This window comes from Pleurodeles waltl, chromosome 4_1 (genome assembly GCF_031143425.1).
Source record: "Pleurodeles waltl isolate 20211129_DDA chromosome 4_1, aPleWal1.hap1.20221129, whole genome shotgun sequence".
In the NCBI taxonomy this organism is placed as follows: Eukaryota; Metazoa; Chordata; class Amphibia; order Caudata; family Salamandridae; genus Pleurodeles; species Pleurodeles waltl.
This window is the reverse complement of record NC_090442.1, coordinates 913,728,768-913,756,529: the sequence shown is the minus strand read 5'-3', so window position 1 is coordinate 913,756,529 and position 27,762 is coordinate 913,728,768. Positions and strand designations below refer to the sequence as shown.

The window sequence follows — 27,762 nt, the reverse complement described above, 5'->3', positions numbered from 1 at the left end:
GGGTTCCGAAACAGTTTTTTTCTGGCACTGATGGCCCTGGAGTAGTTGTTGGCCTCGGTTCCGAAAGTGACTTCCGGGGTTTTGACTTGATGGGTCGGTGTCGTATGATTTCGGAGCCTGTGCCTCGGCTCGAGTCCGAAAGCTTTGTTATTGGCGTGGCCTTTTTCGGTGCCGAAGATGGTACTTGGTCTCCGGTAGCTTTTTTATGGGTGGAGCAATGGCCTTCCGGCAGTGGCATCCCCGAGGCCTTGTATTTGGGATTGGTTTGGTCAGGGCAAGCATACTCGCGTGCTGGCCCGCTATTACTGGTCGGTTGATGTCGGACTCTTGTTCGGAATCGGATCCCCGAACGGAGACAGCGGTGTGGATCATCTCCTCCTCTTCTGCGTCGAGGCGTTCGGTGCTTCTGGACGCCATCTCTAACCTTTGCGCTCTTCGGTCTCTTAAAGTCTTTTTCGAGCGGAAGTATTTACAGGCTTCGCAGGTATCCTCTCGATGATCCGGAGATAAACACAGGTTGCAAACCAGATGTTGATCTGTGTAGGGATACTTGGCGTGGCACAGAGGGCAGAATCTAAACGCGGTCCGGTCCATGAGGCTTCGACAATACTTTTGGTTGGCCCGTCCAGGCCCAAGTTGGGCGCGGGTACCCCAAAGGGCAATCAGAGATGTGTATCCGCCAGTACAGAGGTGTCGATGCTGGATGAGATGCGATTGAAAACAATACCGACGAATTTAGAGGGTTTGTAAGATTTTTCTAACTGGAACAACCGGAGTGAAGAGGAACACATCCGAACCCGATGGTGGAAAGAAAACAATATAATATGGAGTCGATGCCCATGCACAATGGAGCCGAAAAGGAGGAGTCACTTGGTTCCGTGACTCGAAAAGACTTCTTCGAAGAAAAACAACTTGTAACACTCTGAGCCCAACACTAGATGGCAGGACCTGTGCATGGCATGTGTATCTGCAGCTACACATGCCATCAAACATATATATGGAAAATGTCACTTACCCACTGTGCATACGTCTGCCATCTAGTGTTGGGCTCGGAGTGTTACAAGTTCTTTTTCTTCGAAGAAGTGTTTGAGTCCAGGGATCGAGTGACTCTGCCTCTTCGGCTCCATTGCGCATGGGTATCGACTCCATGTTAGATTGTTTTCCCGCAGAGGGTAAGGTAGGAGTGATAGAGTATTAAGAAAAGAGATGTCCATGCAAATGGAATATATATATATACATATGTACAAGTGATTGTTTAATTTAAACAGCTACAGGCTCCCGGGGAGGTGGGAGGGTGCATGTGAATCTGCAGCAGAACATGCCACTAACAGATGTACACTTGGTAAGTGACATTTTCCGTTCGATGGCATGTGTAACTGCAGATACACATGCTGTGCATAGACTAAAAAGCAGTTGTTTCTCCCATAAAAGCGGTGGTTAGCCTGTAGGAGTTGAAGTTGTTTGAAATAATGTTCTTAGTACAGCTTGACCTACTGTGGCTTGTTGTGCTGCTAACACATCTACACAATAATGTTTAGTAAATGTATGTGGTGTTGACCAAGTAGCTGCTTTACATATTTCAGCCATTGGTATATTTCTTAAGAAAGCCATTGTAGCCCCTTTTTTCCTTGTGGAATGTGCTTTAGGTGCAACTAAGAGTTGTCTTTCAGCTTTAAGGTAACATGCTTGGATACATTTTACTATCCATCTTGCTAAACCTTGTTTTGAAATGGGGTTACCAGTATGTGGTTTCTGGAAGGCCACAAATAACTGTTTAGTTTTTCTGAATGATTTTGTTTTATCTATGTAATACATTAGGGCTCTTTTTATATCTAATGTATGCAGGGCTCTTTCTGCCACAGAATCTGGCTGTGGGAAGAAGACTGGTAGTTCCACTGTTTGATTGATATGAAAAGGTGATACTACTTTTGGAAGAAATTTAGGGTTAGTTTGTAGTACAACTTTATGCCTATGTACTTGTATGAACGGTTCTTGAATTGTGAAAGCCTGAATTTCACTAACTCTTCACAATGAAGTAATTGGGACTAGAAAGGCTACTTTCAATGTTAAGAATTGTATTTGACATGAATGCATAGGTAATGGTGGGCCCATAAGCCGCGTGAGCACTATGTTTAGATTCCACAAAGGCACTGGAGGCATTCTAGGTGGGATGATGCATTTTAACCCTTCCATGAAGGCTTTGATAACAGGAACTCTAAATAAAGAGCAGTGCTGCATATTTTGCAAATACACGGAGATTGCAGTGAGATGTATCTTTATGGATGAAAAATCTAAATTTGATTTTTGCAAATAGCATACAATGTCTTGTATTGATGCTGAAAGAGGGGTAATTTATTTAGATTGACAGTAATACACAAATCTTTTCCATTTGTTGGCATAGCACTGCCTGGTAGTGGGTTTTCTTGCTTGCTTAATTACTTCCATACATTCAGTTGGTAGTTGTAGATACCCACATTCTATGACCTCAGGAGCCAAATCGCTAGATTGAGTATGTTGGGATTTGGATGCCTGATCTGCTGTTTGTTTTGTGTCAACAGATCTGGTCTGTTTGGGAGTTTGGTACTACTGACAGGTCTAATAGTGTTGTGTACCATGGTAACGTGCCCACGTTGGTGCTATGAGTATTAGCTTGAGCGTGTTTTGATGCAGTTTGTTGACTAGAAATGGAATGAGTGGGAAAGGGGGAAAAGCATAAGTAAATATTCCTGACCAACTGATCCATAGAGCATTGCCCTTGGATAGGGGATGTGGGTATCTGGATGCGAAGTTTTGACATTTTGCGTTTTTGCTGGTGGCGAACAGATCTATGTCTGGTGTTCCCCATTGTTGAAGTACTTGAGGGTGAATCTCCCACTCGTGTGTTTGTTGATGATTTCTGCTGAGAACATCTGCCAATTGGTTGTGTATCGCTGGAATGTATTGTGCTATCAGGTGAATCTTGTTGTGGATTGCCCATTGCGAACTTTTTTGGGCTAAGAGGGAGAGTTGGGACGAATGTGTTCCTCCTTGTTTGTTTAGGTAATACATTGTTGTCATGTTGTCTGTTTTGATAAGGATAATCTTCTGAGCGAGAAGAGGCTGAAAAGCTTTAAGTGCTAGAAATACAGCTAACAACTAAGTGATTTATGTGTAACTGTTTGTGTTTGGTTTCCCATTGTCCTTGAATGTTGTGATTGTTGAGGTGAGCTCCCCAGCCAATCATTGATGCATCTGTTGTAATTATGGTCTGAAGCACAGGGTTTTGAAATGGCCACCCTTTGTTTAGGTTTGTGGAATCCCACCACTGAAGGGACATGTATGTTTGGCGGTCTATCAACACTAGATCTTGAAGTTGACCCTGTGCCTGTGACCATTGCTGTGCAAGGCACTGTTGAACGGGACGCATGTTTAGTCTTGCATGTGGGACAATCGCAATACAGGATGCCATCATGCCCAATACTTTCATGACGAATTTGACAGTGTATTGTTGGCCTGTCTGTATGTGTGCTAATATATTGTGAAATGCTTGTATTATTTGCGGATTTGGGCTTGCTAGCGCTCTTTGAGTATTTAGTGTTGCCCCTAAATACTGTTGAATTTGCGCAGGTTGTATTTGTGACTTTTGGTAGTTTTTGGAGAACCCTAGGGTGTGCAGGGTTTGTATTAGATAGTGCGCATGGTTTTGGCATTGTGTATGACTGTTTGATTTTATTAGACAATCATCGCGATATGGAAAGACATGAATGTGTTGCCTTCTTAGGTAGGCTGCAACTACCGCCAGGCATTTTGTGAACACCCTGGGAGCTGTTGTTATTCCGAAGGGTAACACTTTGAACTGATAATGCCTGCCTTGAATGACAAACCTGAGATATTGTTTGTGCGCTGGATGGATGGGTATGTGAAAATACGCATCCTTGAGGTATAATGTTGCCATGAAATCGTGTTGTTGAAGTAGTGGGATAACATCCTGTAGTGTTATCAAGTGAAAATGTTCTGACAGGATGTAAAGACTAAGGGTTCTGAGATCTAATATTGGCCTTAAGGTTCCATCCTTTTTGGGAATGAGGAAATACAGTGAGTAAACTCCTGTCCCTAGTTGATTTTGTGGCACAGCTTCTATTGCTTGTTTGAGTAATAGAGATTTTACTTCCTCTTGCAACAGAGTGATATGGTCTGTGGACAGCTTGTGTGGTTTTGGTGGAGTTTGTGTCAATTCTATGCAATAGCCATTGCGGATAATTGATAATACCCAGCTGTCTGTGGTAATGGGTAGCCAATTGTTGTGGAACCTTTGCAGTCTTCCCCCTACCCCCCCACAGATGAGATGTGAATTGGGAAGGGATGGCATAAGTCACTGCTTAGTTTGTTGTGAGGCTTGTTTTGCTGTTTGCTATTTTCCCCTGCCTCTGGGGTACTGGCCACTAGAAGTACCTTTGAAACCAACTTGTTGATATTGAGGTTGGTAGGCCGACTTTGGCTGTGAGGTGGATGCCTCAGCAGTTTGGGCTCTAAACCCACCTCTATATTGGGGCTTACGAAAGGATCCCCTGTATTGTGTGGTATACAGAGCACCCATGGCCTTTGCGGTGTCTGAATCTTTTTTCATTTTTTCAATTGCCATGTCCATCTCTGGGCCAAAAAGCTGTTTTTGGTGGAACAGCATATTGAAGACTGCCTGTTGTATTTCAGGCTTGAATCCTGAAGATCTAAGCCATGCGTGTCTTCTTATGGTTACAGCAGTGTTGATGGTTCTGGCTGCTGTATCTGCCGAGTCTAGGGCTGACCTGATCTGATTATTGGTTATGGCTTGGCCTTCCTCTACTATTTGTTGTGCCCTCTTATGCTGTTCTTTGGGGAGATGTTGAATTATGTCTTTCATCTCATCCCAGTGTACCCTGTCGTATCTAGCGAACAATGCCTGAGAGTTGGCTATCCTCCACTGGTTGGCTGCCTGAGATGCCACCCTTTTCCCCGCAGCATCAAACTTCCTACTCTCCTTGTCTGGTGGGGGTGCATCACCTGATGAGTGCAAGCTTGCGCTTATTCTGGCTGCGCTTACGACTACGGAGTCTGGAGGTAACTGTTGGGTGATAAAGACAGGATCAGAAGGAGGTGGCTTATATTTTTTCTCCACCCTAGGAGTAATTATTCTTGCTTTTACTGGCTCCTTGAATGTTTGGTCAGCATGTTTTAACACGCCGGGGAGCATGGGAAGCAACTGATAAGTTGCATGTGTAGAGGAGAGTGAATTAAAAAGGAAGTCATCCTCTAATGGTTCAGTATGCGTGGCAACATTGTGATAGGATGCCGCCCTACCTTTGACCTGGGTGTAGCCTGTACTATCCTCTGGTGGTGAAGGCTTAGAGGGATAGCAATCTGGGTTGTCTGGAATGGGGTCTAGATCATAAAGATCCCATGGATCCACATTGTCCTGCTGCGAATCAAATGAGTGTGCTGGTGTCTGCATAGGTGTAGGACTAGTAGGGGGAGAGATAAGTAAATGTGGAGATTGAGGAGGAGAAGAAAATTGAGGAGGTGGAGGTTTCTCCTTTGTTCTTGGCACTTTAGCTGGAGGCTGTGCACTGTCCAATTCCTCTTGAAAGGCAAATTTCCTCTTTGGTTTTGGAAGAAGTGCCATTAAAATTCGGCCAGGGTCTTTATGGATGTGAATCCTGGCTTGCCTTTCATCAATTGCCTCCACTTGTGAATGTTCCTCAGTAGCTTTATGGCTTTCTTTAAGTGCCTGTGAAAGTCCATGCTCCTCTGTGTAAATAGGCTTTTTCGGCTCTGAAGCTGGTTTTTTCGGTATCAAAAAAAATTGGGGGTTGAGGATGGTCTTGGCTCCGAAAATGATCTTCGACTCGAAAGATCGATATTTGCTGGGCTCGGAGACAGAGCCTCGGTTCGAGTCCGATGGCTTGGGAGGAGTGGGCTTTTTCGGTGCCGAAGTTGTGGGTTTGTCACCGAAGGTCTTTTTCCGGGTCGAGCCATGGCCTTCCGGCAGTGGCGTCCTCATGTTTGGGCTTGGCTGGGGCAGGCGTACTCACCTGCTGTCCTCCCGTGACCGGTCTTGCCCTCCTCAGACTCATGCTCAGAGTTGGATCCTCTAACTGAGACATTAGTCTGCATGATCTCCTCCTCTTCAACGTCGAAACATTCAGTGCTTTTGGATGCCATCTCGAGACTCTGTGCTCTTCTGTCTCGGAGCGTTTCCTTGGAACGGAAGGATCTGCAGGCCTCGCAATTCTCTTCCCGATGGTCTGGGGAAAGGCAGAGATTACAGACGAGATATTGGTCTGTGTAGGGGAATTTAGGGTGGCACCGAGGGCAAAAGCGGAATGGAGTCCGGTCCATGAGGCTTCCACGCGGTTGGCCAACAAGGTCCGAGTTGGGCATGGGCGCCCTGAAGGACGAGTAACGATGTTTGATCCAACGGTACTGAATTGTCGATAGAGGATGGAACGCGATCGAAACAATACCGACGAGTTTTGAAACTTTTCCAACTCGAACTATCGGAGCAAAAGTTAACACGTCCGAACCCGATGGCGGAAAGAAAACAATCTTTCAACAAGGAAAGATTGGCGCCAAAGAGGAGGAGTCACTCGATCCCGTGACTAGAAAACACTTCTTCGAAGAAAAACAACTTGTAACACCCTTGTCCTCGTCCCCTTCACAAGTGAGATAACTCCAGCCATACAGAAAAACAACGAAACGACTACTAGTATCTACTCCCCCCCCCTCCACCCACAGAAGAATAATATCTATCCAGCATTCCTCCTGTTCTTTTTACTGTTGCTGAGGATTAGAGTTGCTCCTGCGGGGCATGGGCAATCCGTTGGTTGCAGTCATTACCAGCGGGCATTCCAGCTGGGCAGGGTTGTTAGTATGAAGGATTTTGTCTCCTTACCTGTAAGGCCTGTGAGGAGACCGGTATTGCCTGGAAAGCATGGTGCAAGGGAATATTTGGGAAACATTCATGATCGGTTCGATTCTGTGTGTCACTGGACTTCTGTGTCTCAAGTGCGCATGCTCAACCAGACAGAGCATGCAGGAGCCGGCTTTTCCTCTTCTGGTACTATGTGGAAGTAATGGCAAAGTGTAAAAAGCAGTAATCGGCTGAGTACTGCATAGTGGTTTTGTGTAATTTGTACAAAGTGATTTCTGGATCTTATTGACTATCTGTTTCACTGCGATGGGTAAGCATTGCAGGAAGAGGAGGCGGCATGTGGAGTACTCTTTGGAGTAGTCTTCTTCTCTTCCTCTGCCTAAACGCTGCAGGGATGGTGATGATGCCTGAATTAAAAGGTTGATTAAAGGGACTTTGTTGGAAATGGCATCTGATAAAGTTAAGTAGAAGGATATGATGCCTGTTAGATCCCCCTCAGCTTTATGGGCTTTTCAGAGGATGAGGTCCCAGAAACTTCTGCTGGTTCGCTCATTCGCAAATTTCAAAGTGCTGCTCTGCTGGATGTTCATATACATCCTTAGAATTAGGAGGTCCTGAAAGGACTAGGACAAGATCATTCTGCCTAGGTTTATGGCAAAGTTATACCCACTGCAGGATATGCAATAAGATCTACCGGATTTAATCCCTATTGACTCGTTTGTGGCCAGTTTGGTGGGGAGAATGTCTTTGGCGGAGGATGTGGTCATAAACGATTCTGTGGATAAAAGGATTGATGCTGCCTTCCGAAAGGTGTATTCTAGCTCACATCTGACCAGCGGGCTGGGAAATATGAGACAAATTTGTCCCAGTCCTTGATATCGGACATTAAGCCTCTCTTCAGGTCCATGGATGATGCATCCGATTGTTGGTTAGTTGGAGCAAATCGAGCTTCAGGCAGAATACATGTCAGACATTTCCTTTGATGTGGTGAGGGCTACGGCACTGTGTTTGTGGGAGCTGGTGTCATTGCCCGGCGTAACTTGGTTTTGAAGGACTGGCATACAGAGTCAGCTCAGAAGGCATTTGCTCTCAGGCTTCCTTTTCAGGTATCCAGCTATCTGGAGCAAAGTGTGAGGAAAAGCACCACAAATTGTTTAAGGAGAAGAAGCATTCCTCCTCCCTGAAAACGTCTTCTTCAAATAAACAGCCTGCAAAGCCTAAATCTCCTTTTTGTCAGCCCTCCTGGAGACAACAACAGCATTCTCAGAGGAGATTTCAGGCTCATAGGGGTAGAGACAAGAAGACTAAGTTTCACCCAAAACTTTACTCCTGACTATATGGTGAATGTCCAGTGGTTTTAAGTGAGGTCCCACCTAGCAGTTTCTCCAGGTGTGGGAGGCATCTACTTAAGACATCTACTTAAGACACTTGGGTGATGGGAATTCTCAGGGAAGGGTACCAGATAGTGTTTTTGGCTCTGCCTCCTCCATCAGTTCAGACAATTCCTTGGCCTTCACGGAAGGCAAAGAGGTTGGCTCTGTCTGAGTGCATCAAATACTCCTCTAGAAGGAGGAAATACAAAAGTTCCTCAGACGGAAAAGGGCATGGGTTTTTATTCCATCATTTTTCTATTGGAGAATTCCACAGGGGTTTCAGGACTGTACTGCACTTAAAATCCCTCAACAGATTAGTGGAGACCTTGGCCTTCAAGATGAAACTCCACAAAGAGTAATTCCACTGGTGGTCAAGGAACAACTGATGTGCACAATGGATCTCGAGGATGCATATTATTGTGTCCCGATTCATCCTTAGCACCAGCAGTACCTCAGATTTATATCTTGGCAGAGGAGTTACTCACCCGCAACAGTGACAGATATCCCGGCTGCCGAAATCTAAATACCATTGTTTTCTAGGGTATTTAGATTTCGTTGGTTGGGATATCATCACCGCTGCAAAGGAATAACCTCTCCGCCGAGATCTAAATCAGGCCTCTAGTACTTTAGAAAGACTGATTCCTTGTATGTTTCTTTGGGAGGATTGACTCGGGGAAAGAAGACTTTGCCTTTGTTAATCAGTCTGCTAACTGGGCGGAATTTAAAAGGGTGTCCATCTCAAAGATCTGATGGGCAGCTACACAGGCTACCCCTAATACTTTTGTTAAACATTACAGGTTGCAGAATGTTATGTGAGCTTTCACATTCTGTTGTGTCTTGAATTGTCCACTTACCTGTATGAATAAGTAACTATGGGGAGCTGCATTCTTGTAATAGTGTCCTTTTGTGGTTTTCTTCATTCTCTATGAATGGCGGGTTGTTCAAGTTGGGAATTCTCACTTGTGATGAAGGGGACGAGGATAAGGAGGGATCTGAGAGTAATGTCCTACTACTTACAGGTAATCTTCATTACTCCTTGCCCTGTTGTCCTCATCCCATTCATCATGCCCTTCACTCCTTCCTGGATTGCCAATCTTCAAATGGCTGGGGCTTGGTAGTTCAGGAGGAATGCTGGGTTATATACCTTCAAGGAGGAGGGGGTGTGGCAGTAGATACTAGTATTCCTCTGTTCTTTTTTCTGTATGGGGAGCTAGGGTTATCTCAATTGTTATCAAAAGGGACGAGGACAAGAGGACCAGGGGTAATGAAGATTACCAGTAAGTAATAGTAAGTTAGTAATAGTAAGTTACAGAACAAAGGGCCTTCTATAAGTATGCAAGCACAAGACTGCTTGCGACATTTGTGAAGCTAGTTAAGAAAACCACAGTGCTTAAAACGACAGCCTGTTCTAAAATCTTGTCTGTGCTGCATAAATCATAGTTACTTCATGATATCCCTTTCCACCATTTTATTAATATTTATTATTATTATCATATTTAGAATACCATTGTAGAGGTGTGCGACTCTTTAAATGGATAACTGGACCATTTCTCCCTGGCTGCCTGGCCTCAATAGTTTAATTTTTTGAGATTTTGCTGGACCTAAGCGCAGTAGTCAAAAGGCACCAGTGAGATGTTTTCTGAACTGATGTTTTTGGAATTGTTGCATAATGGACGAGAGGGCAATATGTAACAAAATACCCACACCACTCTCCTGACACTAACAATCTGCAGAGAGAGCAAGAGGATGAGGGAGACACCATGCATTTGATGAGCCTGCAGAAACTTCCTGTCTCCCGAGAGCTGCAGTTTGTGACTACTGTTTAATGATGGTTGCAAATATTGCACTGCTTCCGGCCATGCAGAATGACACACAGGGGAAAGTAGAAGGTGGATTGACAGCTGTGGGAACTTACTGAAGAGACATCAGTGGAATAACAGTGAGGGAGTGCAACAAGCATGAAGTGTGTTAGGACCTGCAAACCTGGTCGGTAAGTACCCGATGGGTGGCATCAGGTACTGCCAGAATATCCTAGGTATCCTAGCAAGGGACCACAATCGAATCATTTGCAATGCTACCATTCACATACACATAAGTGGACACTCACAAGTGCAAACAAAAGAAATTAAGGGCTGGTCATCTGCCTTTCAGTAAACAAATAAACAAGAGTTTACCAGTCATGTTAATTGGAAGCTCGAAGTAGTATTATTAGAAGACAGTAAGGACCAATAAAAAGGCAGAGTGACCCTGCAACTACTAACAACCTGAAAGATGGTTTTAGACTGAAGATTGAAAGAAATAAAACCATTGAAACTTACAGATTAGAACTAAATAGAGAGACAGAAATGGGCATCAAAAAGACAAACTAGATCAGGTTTGACCAAAGACCTCACAGGGAAAACAGCGGAAGATAAGAGATTTCCCTAGCACAGCCCTGGATCAGGATTTTCTGAAGTATTACCGTCCTCAAACTAAACACTGATCGAATACTGGACAAAGTGGAAGATTCGCAACAAGAAAAGATGCCTACAAGGCAAACTGAATAGGTCTCTGTGACAACATGGACCTTGATGCATGCAGTGGTACTTGGAGCTTATCGAAGTCATATGACAAATATGTGGCTTGTGCAATGTGTAGATGTAGGAGAACGGAGCAGTGGAAAAGTAAAAGAAGATATAGAAAATTCTGAGATATCATTTCCATGTGTTTTAAAGATTTCAACAGTGGCATAAAATTAATTACATCTAGGATGGTAGATAAACTTGTTTTTTTCCATGAAGAAGTACACAAGTCATGCATAGCGCTACTATATGAACACAACAAATGACCACACCAAAAACAAGGTGACAGAAAAAGGCAACTTTTACTGTAAAGACGGATGATGCAGCAATCCAAGATAAGAGCCGAGAGAGTGTCAATGTAAGATCTTTACAGATATAAAAAGGAAACAGTTGTAACCTATGAAGAGAGAAATACTTAAGTTTGAAAATATGTAGCAGTTATTTAGAATCTTCTCAAAAATTCGGATAAGTTTGCATTCCTTTCTATCTGTTAATTTGGTCTCTTGATTCCAAAATTCCTAAATATGTTAATGGAATTTGTAAATTGCACATGGCACCTAAAAAAGGTCAGTTGGTGTCAACCTTATGAGGATGAATAGTTTTGGCTGCAAAGAGCCAGGTCTTTAAGTATTTTCTTGCAACAAAACTGTGTTGAATGGTGCAGAGAGATAGAGACAGTACATTTGATATCGGAGCAATGGCTGAAAAACTATCCCCAAGCTAAATTTTGAAAAGTTCAAAAATGTAAGGATGTTATTATTGCATGTTCTTGCTGTTGTTGTGTAGGCATTTTAGTTATAGCTCCATGCACAATATTTTAACACAGTAGGCCGCTGTGCACTTTAACCTAGATATATTTTATTCAGCTTTGTCTTATTATTGTTACAATAACCATTTTTACGGTCTTGTTTTATTTTCTGTTTATCTAACTGTTTTTGCCTAGGCCAGCACTCTGTTCTCAAACAAGACATTCTTGATCACTCTGTGCTACAGCACGGTACATTGCCGGTGAACGTGGTAGAAGTTTAGTCTCCAACATTTGTAGAAAACACACATCCTTACGCAGGGACATTTTCTCAGAACATCAGCTGTGTTATTATAAAAACACTTCCTTGTCCCTTACACGTTAGCGGGAGTTTCCAGCCAGGGAACCACGGCTGTACGCTGATTGCTTCGCTACAGATGCTGTCGCACACCGCAGGCCTTTGCTCAGGTATTGGGGTTGATGTCTTCCCAGGGGAACCTGAAGGGAAGAATTAGAGCTTAACATGCTGTGCTCTATCATAGCCTAGGTAGGAGCTAGTCCATTGATTATAGTGACAATATGATAGCGTTGTTTTTAAGCTTCACTCTTCTCGTCACAATTTTAATACTGCATTTTGTGTTGTCCTGGTTATTGCAGCCCACGCTTTGCTATATAAATAAGATGCATTTGTTTTATTAAGCTCATTATTGAAACATATACTGCTTCTGTTTGTCATTTATATATGAGACTGAATTATAAATGAGAAACGTATGAGACTTGAGTGACCACGACTTCCCTGGGAAGCCAAGTATGTCATGCGCTCGGCTGCCCAGTCATTTCTTTCCTTGGGTAGAGATGAGGCACTGCTAGTTAGCCAGAGCAAAACCCGGAATGGAGCGACAGGTGTCACCTGCAGTGGTTTAGACTTAGTCTCCCACACCTCAGGCGATTCTGGTGCACAAAATCCAGTAGTGTCATTAGAATAATGAGAGCCTACGTGACACTGTCATGGTATGAATGCACTTGGTCATCCCTTGAAAAGAAACACAGACTTCATTGTATAATGTAACATGTGATGAACAAGATCTTAAAGTAGCCCCCTGACATACAAGCATGCTATTCAGTTATCGAAAGTTTGGGGAGATATGCCCAAATTATGGAGACTAGTCACCAGATGCAGCACTGCACAACGGGCCTCAATAGGTTAGAAAACAAATCTGGCAATGCCAGATCTACACCATTTAAAAATAGTTAAGATCGGACAGAACTGATCATTTTCTGGATAGGACAGAGCTCAAAGAATTCAAGAAGTTCTGATAGTAAGAAATGCACAAGAGAAGGAAAACTTCACAAGTAGATTAATAAAGAAAAACTAATAAATTGAGAATTATGTAGATTGTACAAAAAGTGGTTGGTGTCTTGAAACGGAATTCATAGAGAACAATCTATGTTGTGGTTTTGCTAAGTGGAAAATGGATAGAGTTACGTATGCTCAGCCAAGCCTTAGCCCTATACTTATTGGATGCAGTCATGAATGGCAAACCTAGCAATGTGATTCCAACTGATTCTGGCCTCAAAGGCTTACTCCAGGGACTCTGAAAATATGATGAAGGATTTTTTGGAGGGAACTTCTGGCAAGAGACTTTAGATCATTTATAGGAAGAAATTATCATCTCTAGTCATTTACGCAGGATAATTGTACAAATATAATATTGTTCAAAGGGTAAGTGCCACACAATATTTGGGTATAGCAAAAATGGATGAGGCTTCCATGGATGAATGGATGTTAAACTTAAACTACCTAGTTAAAAACAAAAGTCATTTTTGTAAGACTAAAATGTCAGAAAAAAGTATCCAAGTGTTACCAGCATTTAATAGGCTACATGTAATTGTGATTTTAGCCAAATTTACCCTTAAACAGCGAGTGTGCCAATATTAAAAAAAACTCAAAAGTACTTTGTAATTTTCCATTGGCAGATTATAAAATACATGAATTGACCTTAAATAAATCAAAGAAATTCAGTTACAGTTAAACACACATTGTTGGTTATGGTTTGCAAACTCCTAAACCAGTGAGGTGAAACACTTTTTTATTGAGCTAAGATAACACACTCAAGCCACATGAAGGGCAAATCTTCTACAATTAAAAAAAGTTGAATTATAAATACCTTAATGCAGAGGCTCTAAAGTGAATGTCAAGTGGAAAATCAAGCTATTAAAACAAAATCAAGAATCTGTTATTAAAATTAACACTGTAATAGAAGACTAAGCTAAAGTACTAATGTGATGGTGCTAAAACTTTAATGAACTACTTATAATGCTTAAAATTGATGAGAGGTTTCAGTTAAAATTGTCATAATAGTGACTTCATAATATAATGATGTTTACACTGATGTTAAGCGGTGAATGGACAACAAACCTTTAACAAAATACTACATTCTACTTACTTTTGTCGCATTTATAATACATATTACTCAATAGCATTGGTGTGATGTGTTTGAAACTAAAATAAAAATGTAATTGGCAAGGATCAGTATGCTCAGATGTAGTTCTGCACATCAGTAGGAAAACTATGTTGAAGCTACAAATTTCAAGCTTTAACATTCCTTTAGAATATTTAGGTCTTAAAATGGTTTTCAATTCAGAACAAAATACAACAAAATAGGGTTTGGAATTAGGAAACACAGGCAAAGCCATGTCACATTTATACCTACCTCATTATGAAGATTTATTATATAGAAACCATCACCATGGACAATGCACAAACAAACCATGTCAAAGATGAAAACTGTCAGAATTAAAACAAGAACCTACAAGGACAACAGATCATGTTTACAAAGCTGTTAATTTAGCCAGGTGGCTTACTACAACAATTTTTTTTTAAATCTACGTGCATCCTGAAAGTGTTTATTCAAATACAAAGTGGATCCAGTTAGCAACTCACCAATTTGAGGTTAAACTAATTTGGGAGATAGTAACAGGCTATCAGTGCCTGCACAAAACTCATTTTTATAATATACGCAATACAAGAGTGCCTAATATTATGGCTATAATATATATATTTTTTAAAATACTTTAAACAAGTTTCTATAAAAGCTAGTTTTACTAAAAATGTAATGCAATGGTATAGCACAACCTTGAAGCAATGCATAAAATATTATTCAATATGTCCAGCATTATCCTCATATGTTAGACAACAGGCAAAAACGGATTCAAACATTTTATGAAGGAAAAACTAAATATTTTAAAGCAACCTGACAAAGCACTGATGTGTTTTGGTGCTTACAACACAAGCAGTGATTGGGAACTTGCGCTCAGATTTTAATTCAATAGAAAATGTTGTTTTAAAATGGTAATTAATTTAATTCTATTGAAATCACATAGAATGATAATATTGAAATTCAATTCCTTTCTGGAACTTTGATACAAAACCTTGCTTCACTACCATTGTAGGTGCCCCCCACAATTGTTAACAATGATACAGCCACATGGAAGGCCTATTGTTTCAGGTGCCAGAAAATGTGTCAGATGATTAATAGAATCCTTTAGCAGATTCTCTACTTAATTTTGTGAAACCAGTCTGTGTCAGCAAACACATTAGTTTATTCAACTAAGCACACCAAATAAACTACAATATATTCAGTAATGATATGAGCATCACTCCCCTGAAAAGTTGACTTTTGTGGTGTGTGGTGGGGTAGACAGACAGGGCTCCCCACCCTGTTTTCTAAAGATACCCTGAAAGACTGACTGCTGCCTTCTCGGGGCCAGACTCAGACCAGGGGTGACTTTGTGGGAGCTTACTGCATGGAGCAGATGCCCTTGTGCAGGCGTAGGACTGAGCTGCCAACTTGAGTTACCCGTGCTGTTGTGGGGGAATTGACTGCTGCCAGGGGGGAGGGGGGAGGGGGGAATGGGCATTCCACATTCTCTGGGCTGGTCCGGACCACCGGGGAACTTTGCAGGGTGTGCCACATGAAGAAACTTCCCAAGCATGATTACTGGCGAGTACTGAGGCCAGTTTTCAGTGTGGTGCTGCCGCCTCCGGATGACTTGCCTGAGGTCGGGCGCCCCGGAGGAACTGATTTTTGCCCTCTGTTGGTAGGTCCCCTGCCCCCCTGCCACACCAGGCCTGGTCTCTTGATGCCCTCCTGGGGGGTGTGAGGGTTCTCTTGATGCCCTCATGGGGGTTGGCTGCCCTGGACGGGCCCCCCTGTGAAGCAGTGCGACTAGGCATCCCTCAGAATTCCCTGGGCCATCCTGACAGATGGGCTGCTGCCTCGGGAGCACATACTCCTTTTACCTACAGCAGCGTGGACCCCAGAGGGATGCCGCTGTGGTGGGCGGTGCTGTGAGGACACCCCCTCCCACGTGAACTGAGGTGTGCTCTGGGGCCGATCTGCGACACGCTGCTGCTGTTTTGCATTGGTTTCCATGGTGCTCTGAGACTCTGATCTCCGCTGTGGATGAGACACATGGACCTTACAAAATCGGCGTTGCACACAATGAACCCCCCCCCCCCAGAGTTTTGCAACATACTTCTCAGCCCTCCTGATACCCAGGGACCGGTCTGTGGCTTCTGTGGCTGCCCTTGATTCTACCGGGGTTGACAGGATGTGTGAGTCTTCTGTGTTTTTTGGATTTCCTGATGGCCCAAGCTGCCTGGCTCTACTTGTGGCCCTCCTGAGGAGGTGTTGACGCCTTACAGCACATTGGGCCCTGAGGTGCGTAGAGGTACTCCTACTACAGCTCGCTCCTCCCTGTGCAGAGTCAGACCAGAACTCGATCACTGGACAGCTGTATCGACTATATAACTCCTATGTCAGCTGTTCAGTTGGCTTGATATGTAATCCTTTTGTTTTTGTGTCCTATAGGGCCCCTGGGAGACTTACGAATCGTATTACAGTGACACCACTGGTGCAGAGCACTCCATCCAGATTGCCCCATCCCACTTTTATCTTCTTGTGACATGTTCATAACATGGGGAAGGACAGACCACAGGGAGGAGCGCAGCAGACAAAGATGGATCAATTCTCATCCCCCGGGACAACGTGAGGGGGGACCTTCCCCATGAGGACCCCACGAGGGGGCCAAAGGGAGTGCAGGGACCCACCGGTGCATAGATACTAGCTGCAATAGAAGTGTCCAGCGAGGTGGTGCAAGCCAAGATGGATGCCATTTCCTTGACGTTGGACCTTTGAAAAATGGCCAAAATGTCAATGGCTATGGAGCTGCACGTGGCCGAATTGCAGGGAGAGGTCTGAACCTTGAAGACTGCTCTGTCTGACCTTTCTGCCAGGGCGGTGATCCTGAACCGCAGAACTGAGGATGCAGAGGGTCACACTAGGCGTTGTAATATTCAATTTGTTGGTTTCCCCGACAGAGTGGCCAGGCACTAGAACTCTTTCCTGATCATTGGATCAGAAAAACTTTCCTGGCTGCCGCCTTGTCTTCTTTATTTGTGTTTGAAAGAGCTCATCGTGCTCTGTGCGAAAGCCACTGGTGGGGGCCCCACGATGCACAAACATTGCAAAGATACTCAACTATAGGGACAGGGATGCAGTCCTATAGGCTGTCAGCAGCAGGCTCAGGATCCCACCTTTAAGAACCAAGTGATATGTATTTTTCAAGACTATACCCAGTAGGTGCAGTATATGTGGATGTTATTTGGGTGGGTGAAACACAAACTCAAGGCAATGAGTCTCCATTATAAGCTTCTTTATCCGACCAAATTAAAGGCGCTCCACGCTGACCGTGCACATTTCTTCACTACCTCAGACTGTTTTGGAGTAGATGGATATGCACAATGAGCTCCGGATCCCGTGCCGCCATAGACACGACCTCGAATACCTGTCACTCACGAACAGCAAAGAGGAATAAGCAGGATGGTGGAGTGGCTTCCTGGTCATCTCAATGCATGGCGATCCACTGTGATGGCGCCTTGAGCACAAAGATCAGAGCATGAGGTGGCAATGGCGTTCACAGAGGCAGTAGCTGCCTCCAAATCTGAAGATAGTGGAGCTGACATGGTGGAACGGACTGCAGCAACTGGAGAGTTCTAATGCCTCTGTGCCATGTGTGAACCGTCATGGGAGATATCCCCGAAGAAGCAGCTGTGCTTGTCCTGTTGCTACAACCGTGGAATTGCTAGTCTGGAATATGACCAGGGGCACACAGCAATCTTTAGGAACAAAGTCGCCGGTTGAGTGCGAGGGATGAATGTGGAGTATACAGGCAAGGCCACTTCCCTCACTGTGGTTTTGGCAGTTGATGCCAGAGTGTGTATGTTTTAAGTGACATAAGTGGTTCTTTCACTGTGCACTGAAGTGTTACGATCCTTGTGGCTAAGTACTGTGTGCGTGTGTTAGCAACAAGGAGTGGTGGTGTATCATCTAGGATTTACTGTTGCTGGCACCGGACGTGCACCCTCACATCCCAGTAATTATAGATTCATAGGTTGCAAGGGGGTTTGAGCGAGTTAGTTGGGTGATACCCGCGAGCGGGGGAGGAGGGGATGTCCTTCCTCCTTTATGGTAATCAAGCAAGCACTTTGAGTTGTTGTAAGTATTGTGGGCTTTTAACCACGCCCACCTCAGGCCCATCACTAATTCATTCATGGCTTGCCTTTCAAAAATTCCTTGATCCCATCGTAATTGTTTTAAGTTTGTTCTGCCTTGGGGTGGTTTTGTTACCGCCTTGCAGACTCACCCTGTCACATGGATAATTGCAAGATTGGCAATATACTTCATCTTTGGTGAACTATGTTTCTTCTTTTGTCTCACTCCTTTGTGCTCCATGGCAGCCATGGCCCTTACAGAGCCAACATCGCAAACTCCATCTGTGGTACTGGAGCGCTGGTCACACGGTTTTCACTGTTACCTAATCAGAGTCATTTCTTTTGGCTCTCTCCTTCACGCTACATAGCTTCCCCAAAAACACTTATAATTGATAAATGCTTTACTAAAAACACAGAAATCTACAACGCGGCTCTCCCGGCAGAGCCGGAGAGCCGATACTACAATATTTACTACACAAGGGAAAAGTCGCCCCATAATGCTTTACAAGCATTCTTTTTCACAACATTTTCACCCATAACTCAGTATGTGGTGGTCCTAGGACAATGGGACTACCACCAAAACATTCAGCATTACACACTGTCTGTATAGGTCATCTCTGGGTCCCCACAATAGGTTAGTGGGGACCCCAACATAATAACCCCTCCCACTATTAAGTCCTTTTTTTAAGCTCTCTTATGGCAGCAACGTTTCTTTTATAGCTTGGAGTAGTATGTGTTCTAAGGGCCCTAGTATTGCAATAGGCCTGCTAAGCATGAAAATGTCTAAGGCACTACATCCCCTACAGGCTAAATATATAGTTGCACTGCATTACTTTGTGCAATTCTATTTTCATGTGGTTATGCCCTCTAGGGCTAATTATAAGACAATGTTCCTTACAAATGATATTTCAATTGTGGTGTCCTCTAGGGGCTATTCTGAGCACTACCGTCAACATACTACAATATATGATGCACTCTCTTGTCCCAATATGCTTTGCAGGGGATTCTTTTACACAACATTTTCATAACTCAGTGTGTAGTGGTCCTAGGACAATGGGACCACATTCAAAACGTTTACCACAACCTGCTCTTTTTGTCAAGATCATCCCTGGGTCCTCACACTAGGTTAGTGGGGACCCCAAAATAATAACCCTTACCTACATTCAGTGCCTCTTTAATCTCTCATAACTGGAACTTTTGTTTTACAACTGAGAATAGTTTGCGTTTCAAGGGTCTTGTTTGTGATATCATTGCAGTGGGCCTGCTAGCCCTGAAAATATGTAATGCACTATGCCCTCTAGGGGCTAAATATATGGTTACACTGCAATACTTTGTCATTTTTTCTTTTAATGATTTCTTACAAACGCTATTTTCAATGTGGTGTCCTCTAGGAGCTGTTCTGAGCATTACAGTCTAATGCCAAATGTTTATTTCTGATAGAGGTTTTTATTGGGTTTATATGATAATTGTATATGTTTAATGAATCTCTCCTTATTGCAATTATGACCATGATTCAGGCCAACTTACCATCCTTATTACACTATGACTGTTTAAACACTCTTGATATGTCTGGGTGACCCTTCTAGCTCATTTCTCTCCTTACTCCTCCATGGCTGTCTGGTTTTTTGGGAATTGGGTAAGCAAGCCAGCAACTCTGATGGTGGGGCGGTGAAAGTGGTATTCTATTGGAATTAGCATGGCAGATTTAAATTGGGATGCTAAATGACAACATTTTAATTTTTGGTTGCAGGTAGCAGTAGAAGGTAAATGGAAGTTCTTAAGTTATATGCAGGGCCACTGGAATTATGTGGCAGGAAAATACCAAATTATGAGGAAGGGTTGACCAATTTATGTGGCAAGAAAAGTCCAGTTATGAATTTACAAAGTCAATAGCTCCAACTCAAGCAAATGCGAGACCCACTGCGTTTCAAATGCTTGTTCCTTTTACCTTCCTTCTCTTAGTTTTCAGGAACGCGGTTGGCGGTGTGATGATTGTTGATGGGGGTGAGTTAGAGAAGGTTGTGATGTTGGGGAGGCACAAGTTGTTGTTGTTGTTCTGTGTTTACCTGGTGGGAAGGAGAATTTGTTTTTGCATCGGCTGGGGTTTGACAGTGGACGGGGAGTAATTGTGGATTAGTCTTGGCATGGGGATCTGGGGATAGTGGGGTTCTTTGGGGGAGGAGGTTAGGGAATATGAGGCAAGATGATGGCACACTAGGTTTGCAACTTGGAACGTATGAGGGCTCAACTCCTACATGAAAAGATACAGGGTATAGACATTTGCACAGACTTGGTGTACATATTGCGCTGTTGCAGGAGACACACTTAATGGAGAGGGAGATGCTCAAGGTACACAAGAAATGACGAGGACATCTATATTCTGCATTCATTCCAACTATGCCAGAGGGGTTATAACCTAGAAGGCCCTGCAGGTTCCCTTTCAGGTTTGTGGCTTTAAGGCAGACATTGAGGTGAGATACCTTATGTTGCATGGCCTCCTGGATGGTGTGGAAGCATGCCTATTTAATGTCTATGCCCCAAATGTTGATGATGGTGATTTTTAGCTGGAGATGGAAAAGGAACTGCTGCCAGATGTTGGTGTTCCTCTGTTGTGGGTGGGGGTTTAAACTGCATACTTGATGGGCAGCTTGACCCACATCCACCATGGCTACTCACTAAGCCATATATGTCGGACGCCGTGAGCATGGTGAAGGGGTGCTTAAAATGCATAGATGCTTGACAGGCAACCCACCATGGGGAGCAGGAATTCACATGCTATGTACCAATACATGAGACTTACAGCTGTCTCGATCAGTTTAGAGTATTTGGCGACGCAGCGGCAGCCATACTGCGGATCCAAATCCTGGGTAGATTCCTCATGAATCACGCACCGCTGTTACTGGACTGGGGAACGGGTGGCATTAGGCCACGGGTCCCAATTTGGTGTGTCTACCCATGGGCGCTGGGTGATACATTGTTCAGGGAAGAACTCCACAAGGTGACTACCAGATACTCTGACTCTAATTGGCTGTCCAACACACAGAGGGGACTGGAGTGTCACGCTGAAGATCGTGACGCATTGGGAATGCCTGTACAGTGTTAGCGGTATGAGACACTGCCTTGAATCAGAGCTGACTACAGCAGAGGCGGTCCTAATGTACCTTCAGCATAACGCACATGAGGATGGGGAGCATCTGGACTCCTTGTTGGCAGTGCTGCAATGGGTTACAGACATACAGGACGGACTGTACTATCGGACCAGGCGAGAGAACCAGCAGCAACTACATTGGGAATGCGATAAGTCAGGAAGGATGCTGGGGTGGCTGTTGAAAACAGACCCCCTCTCCCCCTGTTTATACCCTCATTGAGAATGCCCCTACAACATGGTGATGGGTAAACAAGCCAACATTAACTCATTTTTAAAAGACCACCTGGCCCTTGGCATCCTCCGATTGCGGCATGGCAGTTTCTTGATGATCTGGTCCTCCCCCACCTCACTGAAGTGCTGTGACAGGGGCTCAAGGGGGACCTTCAGGTGGAAGAGTTGTAGGAAGCAGCCTGCACCATGGAGCAATGTAGGGCTCCAGGCACAGATGGACTTCCTGTCGAATACTATCAGACGTTCGCTGGGCTGTTGCTGCCCTACTTGTTGTAGACCTCCTTGGGAGGCTAGACTCAAAGGTTTGCTGCCACAGTCCATGTAGGAAGCCCAGACTATCATGCTCTCAAAGCTTGGCAATGACCTGATGGACCCTGGTTTATATCGTCCCCTGCCCATACTAAGGGTTGACACTAAAATCTTGGCTAAGGCCCTGGCAATGCGTTTGGTCCAGGTGTTTACCCATCTAATACACGAGGACCAGTGTGGTTTTATGCCCGGGAGGGCAGCACAGATGAACTTGCAGAAGCTGTCCCATGTACTCCATTCGGTGGCAAGCACTGATCTCAAAACCATGGCGGTGGCATTAGAAACTGAAAAGGCCTTTGATGCTCTCGGCTGAGATTATCTTTGAGAAATGCTATGGAGGAAGGGACTAGATCTGGGGTTCCTTTTGTGGGTACAGCTGCTTTATGACCAACCTGTGGCGCATGTCTGAAATGGGAATGTGGTTTCCGAGAGCATTCCTATGGAGAGGGGCACGAGACAGGACTGTCCCCTGTACCCACTCCCATTTGCCTTGGTGATAGAGCCTGTGGAGATTAGGCTGCACTGCCACATGGCCTGATTTGGGGGGGGTGGAGGGGGCCTATACGCAGATGATGCGTTAATAAAGGTCACTCAACCAAAGTGATCAGTAAGTGCAGTGATGGAGATAATGACTGAATTTGACAAGGCCTCCCGACTGCGAGTCAACAACCAGAAGACGGTGCTTTTCCCTCCAGCCAGTGGGGGTTGGCACTGCTGCTCTCCCTGAGACAGAACTCCACTGGGAGTGCGATCACTTCCGCTAACTGCCAAAGCTAATTATATTCTGAACATGGGAAGGGTACTCGACCGCCTGGAGGCCTCGATTTGCTCCTGGAAACACTTACCTCTCGCCATCATGGGAAGAGTGGCTTTAAATAGGATGGTTTGGCTCCTGCGTTGCCTCAGTGACCTGCAAAACTTCCTCTGTTGTATGCCACAAACTACCTTCGCCAGGCTTAACAGTCTTCTAGTGTCCCTAGTGTGAGCCGGTAAGCGGAGTAGAGTGAAGTTGGAGGTGTTAAAATTAGATGTGTTGTTTTGCCAGACTGCTCCAATACCCTGTGCTGTGGTTTACAGATGGCCTAAATGGAGACAAGGTACAACTGGTGGAGTGGGGCAGACCTTCCTGGGTACCAGATGAGGGGCTCAAGAGCTCCGGATGGCTGCCTGTTCATCGTCCGACAGGTCACGGAGGTCTGAGAACAAGCGGTCACACAGGTACTTCGTATGGCTCCGTATGCCAGGCTATTGCCCCTCAAATGGTTGCCTTATTTCCAGGCGATACAATCCGTGATGGATCGAACGCAGTGGTATGACAGGAGATGCACCACGGCAGGGCACTTATATTTCAATAGTACCTTCCTCACTTCAGAGGAGGGGCTGGACTTCTTTCAATTACAACCCAGCCACTTTCTACAGTATGCCAAGTTCTCCCACATGGCACAACAGGTTTGGGTGGATTATCAAGCGGAACCAGAGGTGCCAAAAGGAGGTGGCTACTGCTAGACCTGGACTCCTCCTCAATCAAATAGTGCTTACTAGGAGTGTTATCGATCCAAAACAAGGGACTCTGATGAACCACAGGTTTGCCCCGATGGCACTAGTGCTAGCTAGGCAGTGAATAGCCACCCACTGGATCCATACAAGCCCCCCATGCTGGACAGAAGGAGGACAGACCTGCACGAAACGGGAGTGGCAAATGAACGGCATTTGCGAATGGTGCGCAAATTTTCTGTTTTATGTTATAACGTCAAGCCCACCTCTTTTGTTTGTAGAAATTAACCACCCTTTCAGTATAGTGGAAGTTTCAAACATACCACTAGGGGGTTTCTAATGTTTCCTATCCTTCTCAACAGAACCAAGTCAGCTGCACTTGGTCTATCACTTATAGCACTCATACAACTCATCTATCATGCAATTTAAGTGTTTCAGTTGTTCAACATCTACTTGGTCTGCTATTCCCATTCACTGAGGCGGGTAGGCTGTGGTTTCCTTCCTATGGGAAGCTCAACCTGGTACCGCATGGTGGCACCACTCAATACTCCGGTTTTACTCTTGCATTGAGGCAATCAAGAAATGGAAGAAAAGCTGTTAACCCAATTTGAAAATAACAAACAGTGAAGCCATCCTAGTCTGGAATAAGAAAGACTTAATCTGAGACAGTTCACCTAGGATCCTTTCGCTCTCCTTCGTAGGTCTGCATCAGTCTTTTCAATCATTACTCATCAGCAAGGTCCACTTGGTCAGGTCTCAAGCAGGATAGATACCACTCACCAGTGACCGCACTCCATGTCAGTGTCTTACCAGCAGGTGAAAGTTCTTGAAAGTTAGGCTGCCCCTGCCCAGTCGACCCCTGCTGTCCAGGTACTTGGGGGTCAGTTTTCTTTTTTTCTTTTTTTCTTTTTTTTTTTAAACAAACAAGGGTATCCGCCTCAAATGAACAATGGCAGCACAGAGAAGGAAACTATATTCCCAATATGGAAAATGGCTAGGCCACAGAGCTTATGCTCATGAAGGGTGTGTTTCAAAAGCAAATATCAAGCTTGCCTATCCTTCCGGAAGAGAAATTTATATGCTTCATCAAATTAAGAGTTAATAATTTGCACCACTTAATAATTTAATCACTCCGCAGTAGTTCAGAAGCTCCAATTCGGCCACTTCTGTGTACCTGAAACTCTTCCCTTACCTCCCCTGCGATACTTCCTGCTTTTTTTGCAACATCTCTACCTTGCCTCTAATTAGGTTAACCTGCTGTGCATTGTTCATGTCATGCTTCTCGCTCTGCCTTCAGTTTTTTTCTTTACGGAGTCGGCCAATAAGACATCACCAGCACCCTGAGTCCATTTGAGTAGTATTTCACCATCTGCAGGACTTCTGTTGGCAAGCCACATTCTACTGACTCCTTCATTACCACCAGCATCTCTAACCTGCTGTCAGTTATGCATCTCCTGTGGTTATCTATTGTTGCCAGATGATTTAAAACTGGCTTCTCTGACCCAGGCACTTGGCGTATTCTCTTATAAACGTTACACTTCTGTCTGATGTGACAACCTTCCACTTTATTCCTCCAATTACAGATTTTGTCCCTAGGAATCCTGCAGGAGTCATTACTATATCTTATATTTTATTTTTAACATCTATACCTGTCCCCTCCTGAAATCTTCCACCTGTACAGTTGTTAATTTTACAACTAAGTAAATGATATCCCGGCCATGCAGAGGATGCTGAGTCCTAAGTGAACATCTACTGATTTATGCGGTCTTCGGGTTATGTGGGTGACAAGGAACCAATTAATACTAAATGATGCCAAAACGGGCTACTGTTAACTTTGGCCTCCAAAGCATTTTAGCGCTATACCATTTTTAGTCATCTACAGACTGCTCATATGATTCTTCAGTGGAAAATATAAGAATAATTCTTCATCGAGATCTTTAATTTCTGGTTCACATCACAGCAGCGGTGCAGTGTTGCTCGATGTAGTTCAAATGTTTCAACAAACTTCTATTTCTCATAACTAGGATTGCTGTGCTAGGTTTCATCATCCTGAGGTCGGACTATATGAAAGGCTTTCCTAAGTATGTACTGTTAAACTCCAAAGAGATCAGTTCAGTAACAGATATCCCGCTGAACCATGCTAAATCCCAGTGACTTTAGCACTTCATTCTTCACACTGGCGCCCACACACTGAAGAACTGAATTTAAGATCTTCTGTTTTGGTCACCAGTCTTCTTATAACTATGTCTCCAAATTTTCTACTTGAAGAGTTCTGAATGCATTTTCCAAGGCACTTTTTTGTCACTGGATGCTATTCGGCTGAACGTGCCTACTAAGAAAGGAAGCACATAGTTGATCGCTCCTTTCTATAGGTGTCAGACTTATAGCGCCTTACCATTCCCCACCAGGAGCATTTCACATCATTTGGTGATTTGAAATTAGTTCATGGTTTGACCTTTCTCCCATATTCTGCTGTGGCCTAGTTGTCGTCTCTACCGCTCTCATTCGACTCCCTTTCACTTCAAGCAACTCCCCCCCCTATGTAGGCTAGGCTTAATGCGATGCATAGCAGTAAATATACTTTGTGGACAGGAAGGCTCATGCAGCACTCGGCTGGAGAATAAAGAAGGTGAGGGTACACTACTATAGAGGAGATGGAAGAAAGAACTCTTCAAATATTGAACCACATGCTTCAGTATTCAGCTCTGTAGACTATAGAATGGCACGGCAGGGAACTACTGGCCCAATGTCGGACTTCGTGCATCAAAAAGCCTCCAAACTGCAAAGATCCAGGCTTAGTGACCGCAAAAAAACTATTCCTTTTACGAGTCGAAATCCTTTATGACTCACAAAAGGGTAAGACAACCCTCTACAAAATGAAAACTGAATTAAGTGTTGAAAGGGGCTCCCCCTCCCAGTTGGAAGTCACAAAGGTATGTACCAAAGCTCAGCACCACTGCTTGTATGCCTACAGCCAACGTAATGCAATATCTGATTCGCAAACACATTGGGACAGCACGCCTTTTTTGAGAATCATCACAGTAAGCATGAGTGGAGCAGATGGTGGTCCAGAGGGTTAAAGCGCTGTGTGCACTGCCTACTGTCGCTTCTGGAAGAATTTTCCTCTTTATAAAAATTTAAAAAAAAGCAGGTCCTGCCTTTTGAGATTAACAGTTTTCTTAAAAATATTTGGATGAAAGCAAATGCAGAAATCGAGGTGTGCTGTCCTTTTCAGCCTTCCGTCCCTGCGTTCACAGGATATCGCAAAATGCAACTTGCCTAGATAATATTCATAAGGCAGCTTTTGAGACCTCAAGAGAAACCACATTTTGTGAGCTACTGATAAGTACAACAGTTGCACCGCAAAATGTTTCACAAATACGGCAAAGTTTGTACCAACTACTTGCAGCCTGTCAATGATACACCAGGTCCTTTGTTTCTAGTGTTTTTTCAGTATAACTATATTCCTAATTTTTTCTCTTAACACTCTTTTATGCCGAAGCAGGCACCCCTCTAAAAGGTCTTTCCAGACTAGGTGGAACAGCTCCAAACTCTTCACTAAATTATCTCTTACTTTCTACTCTGTGAAACCTCGTGTACACAACAGTGATGTCAGTTTATTGTTTCACGGCACAGCCCGTTAATATAATGAAGTGAAGTAAAACCTATTGTGTAATCCTTAAGATAATACAATGCCACTTAAGGAAACATTTACCAAACCATTGAAAAAGCTTGATCAGCAGCACTATTTTCACTGCCTGCATCAGTATTCACTGTGGAGATGATAGCGTTCAGGCTCCGGAGGAGGAATATAGGCAATGGCTTGCTGTTTTTATAACCCTTGTCCTACACCTGAGATCAGAGCCAGGGGTGAAAAAACCACAGAAGGACACAAGATGGCAGTCTATACCTACTGATGCCAGAAGAGAAACTACAAGAAGGCCAAGCCTTCCGAGAACCCAAACTGTGCAATGTGTGCTGCAGAAGAGCCCATTTTAGGACTTTGCTCTCTTCCCTTCTCAGAAGATCCCTCCATTGGCTAAGCGAAACCACAAGTTCCAGCCGAAGAGCAAATGGGACCTGCAGGCATACTTTCCGCTCATGTGAGACTTTGCCTTCAGCCTAAATCACAATCTCCAGAATGCCTAAAGTGCAGGAATTGTAATCTTCAAAAAAAAATGATCAGTGCTTAAACCGAGGCGGTGCAAACACTTGCAATTTCTAGTCAAGAATTACTGAGAAAATACAGAAACATTTGGGAATTCATATGGAGAGTATCACATATGATAAATAATGTATGGTTGACGTTTAATCTTCCTTGACATGGTCAGGTGGGAAGATCTCCACATTATTAACCTCTGTTAATTAAGAGGAAAGGATCACAAAATTGCAGAGCAGGCTTCATAAAAGATAAGAAATGCACAACACCTACAGAGGGCATGTGCATCATGGCTGGTGA

At 44.1% G+C, this 27,762-nt stretch overlaps 1 protein-coding gene across 1 annotated transcript in view; it reads right to left on the bottom strand.

Moving 5' to 3' along the window:
• The window catches only part of GSAP (gamma-secretase activating protein), a 646,974-nt gene that overhangs the window by 411,970 nt on the left and 207,242 nt on the right, over nt 1–27,762 (bottom strand). Inside the window, exon 11 of the mRNA XM_069229679.1 lies at nt 13,734–13,777. Within this exon, the coding sequence (XP_069085780.1) occupies nt 13,734–13,777 (44 nt within the window). The remainder of the gene's footprint in view (nt 1–13,733; nt 13,778–27,762) is intronic.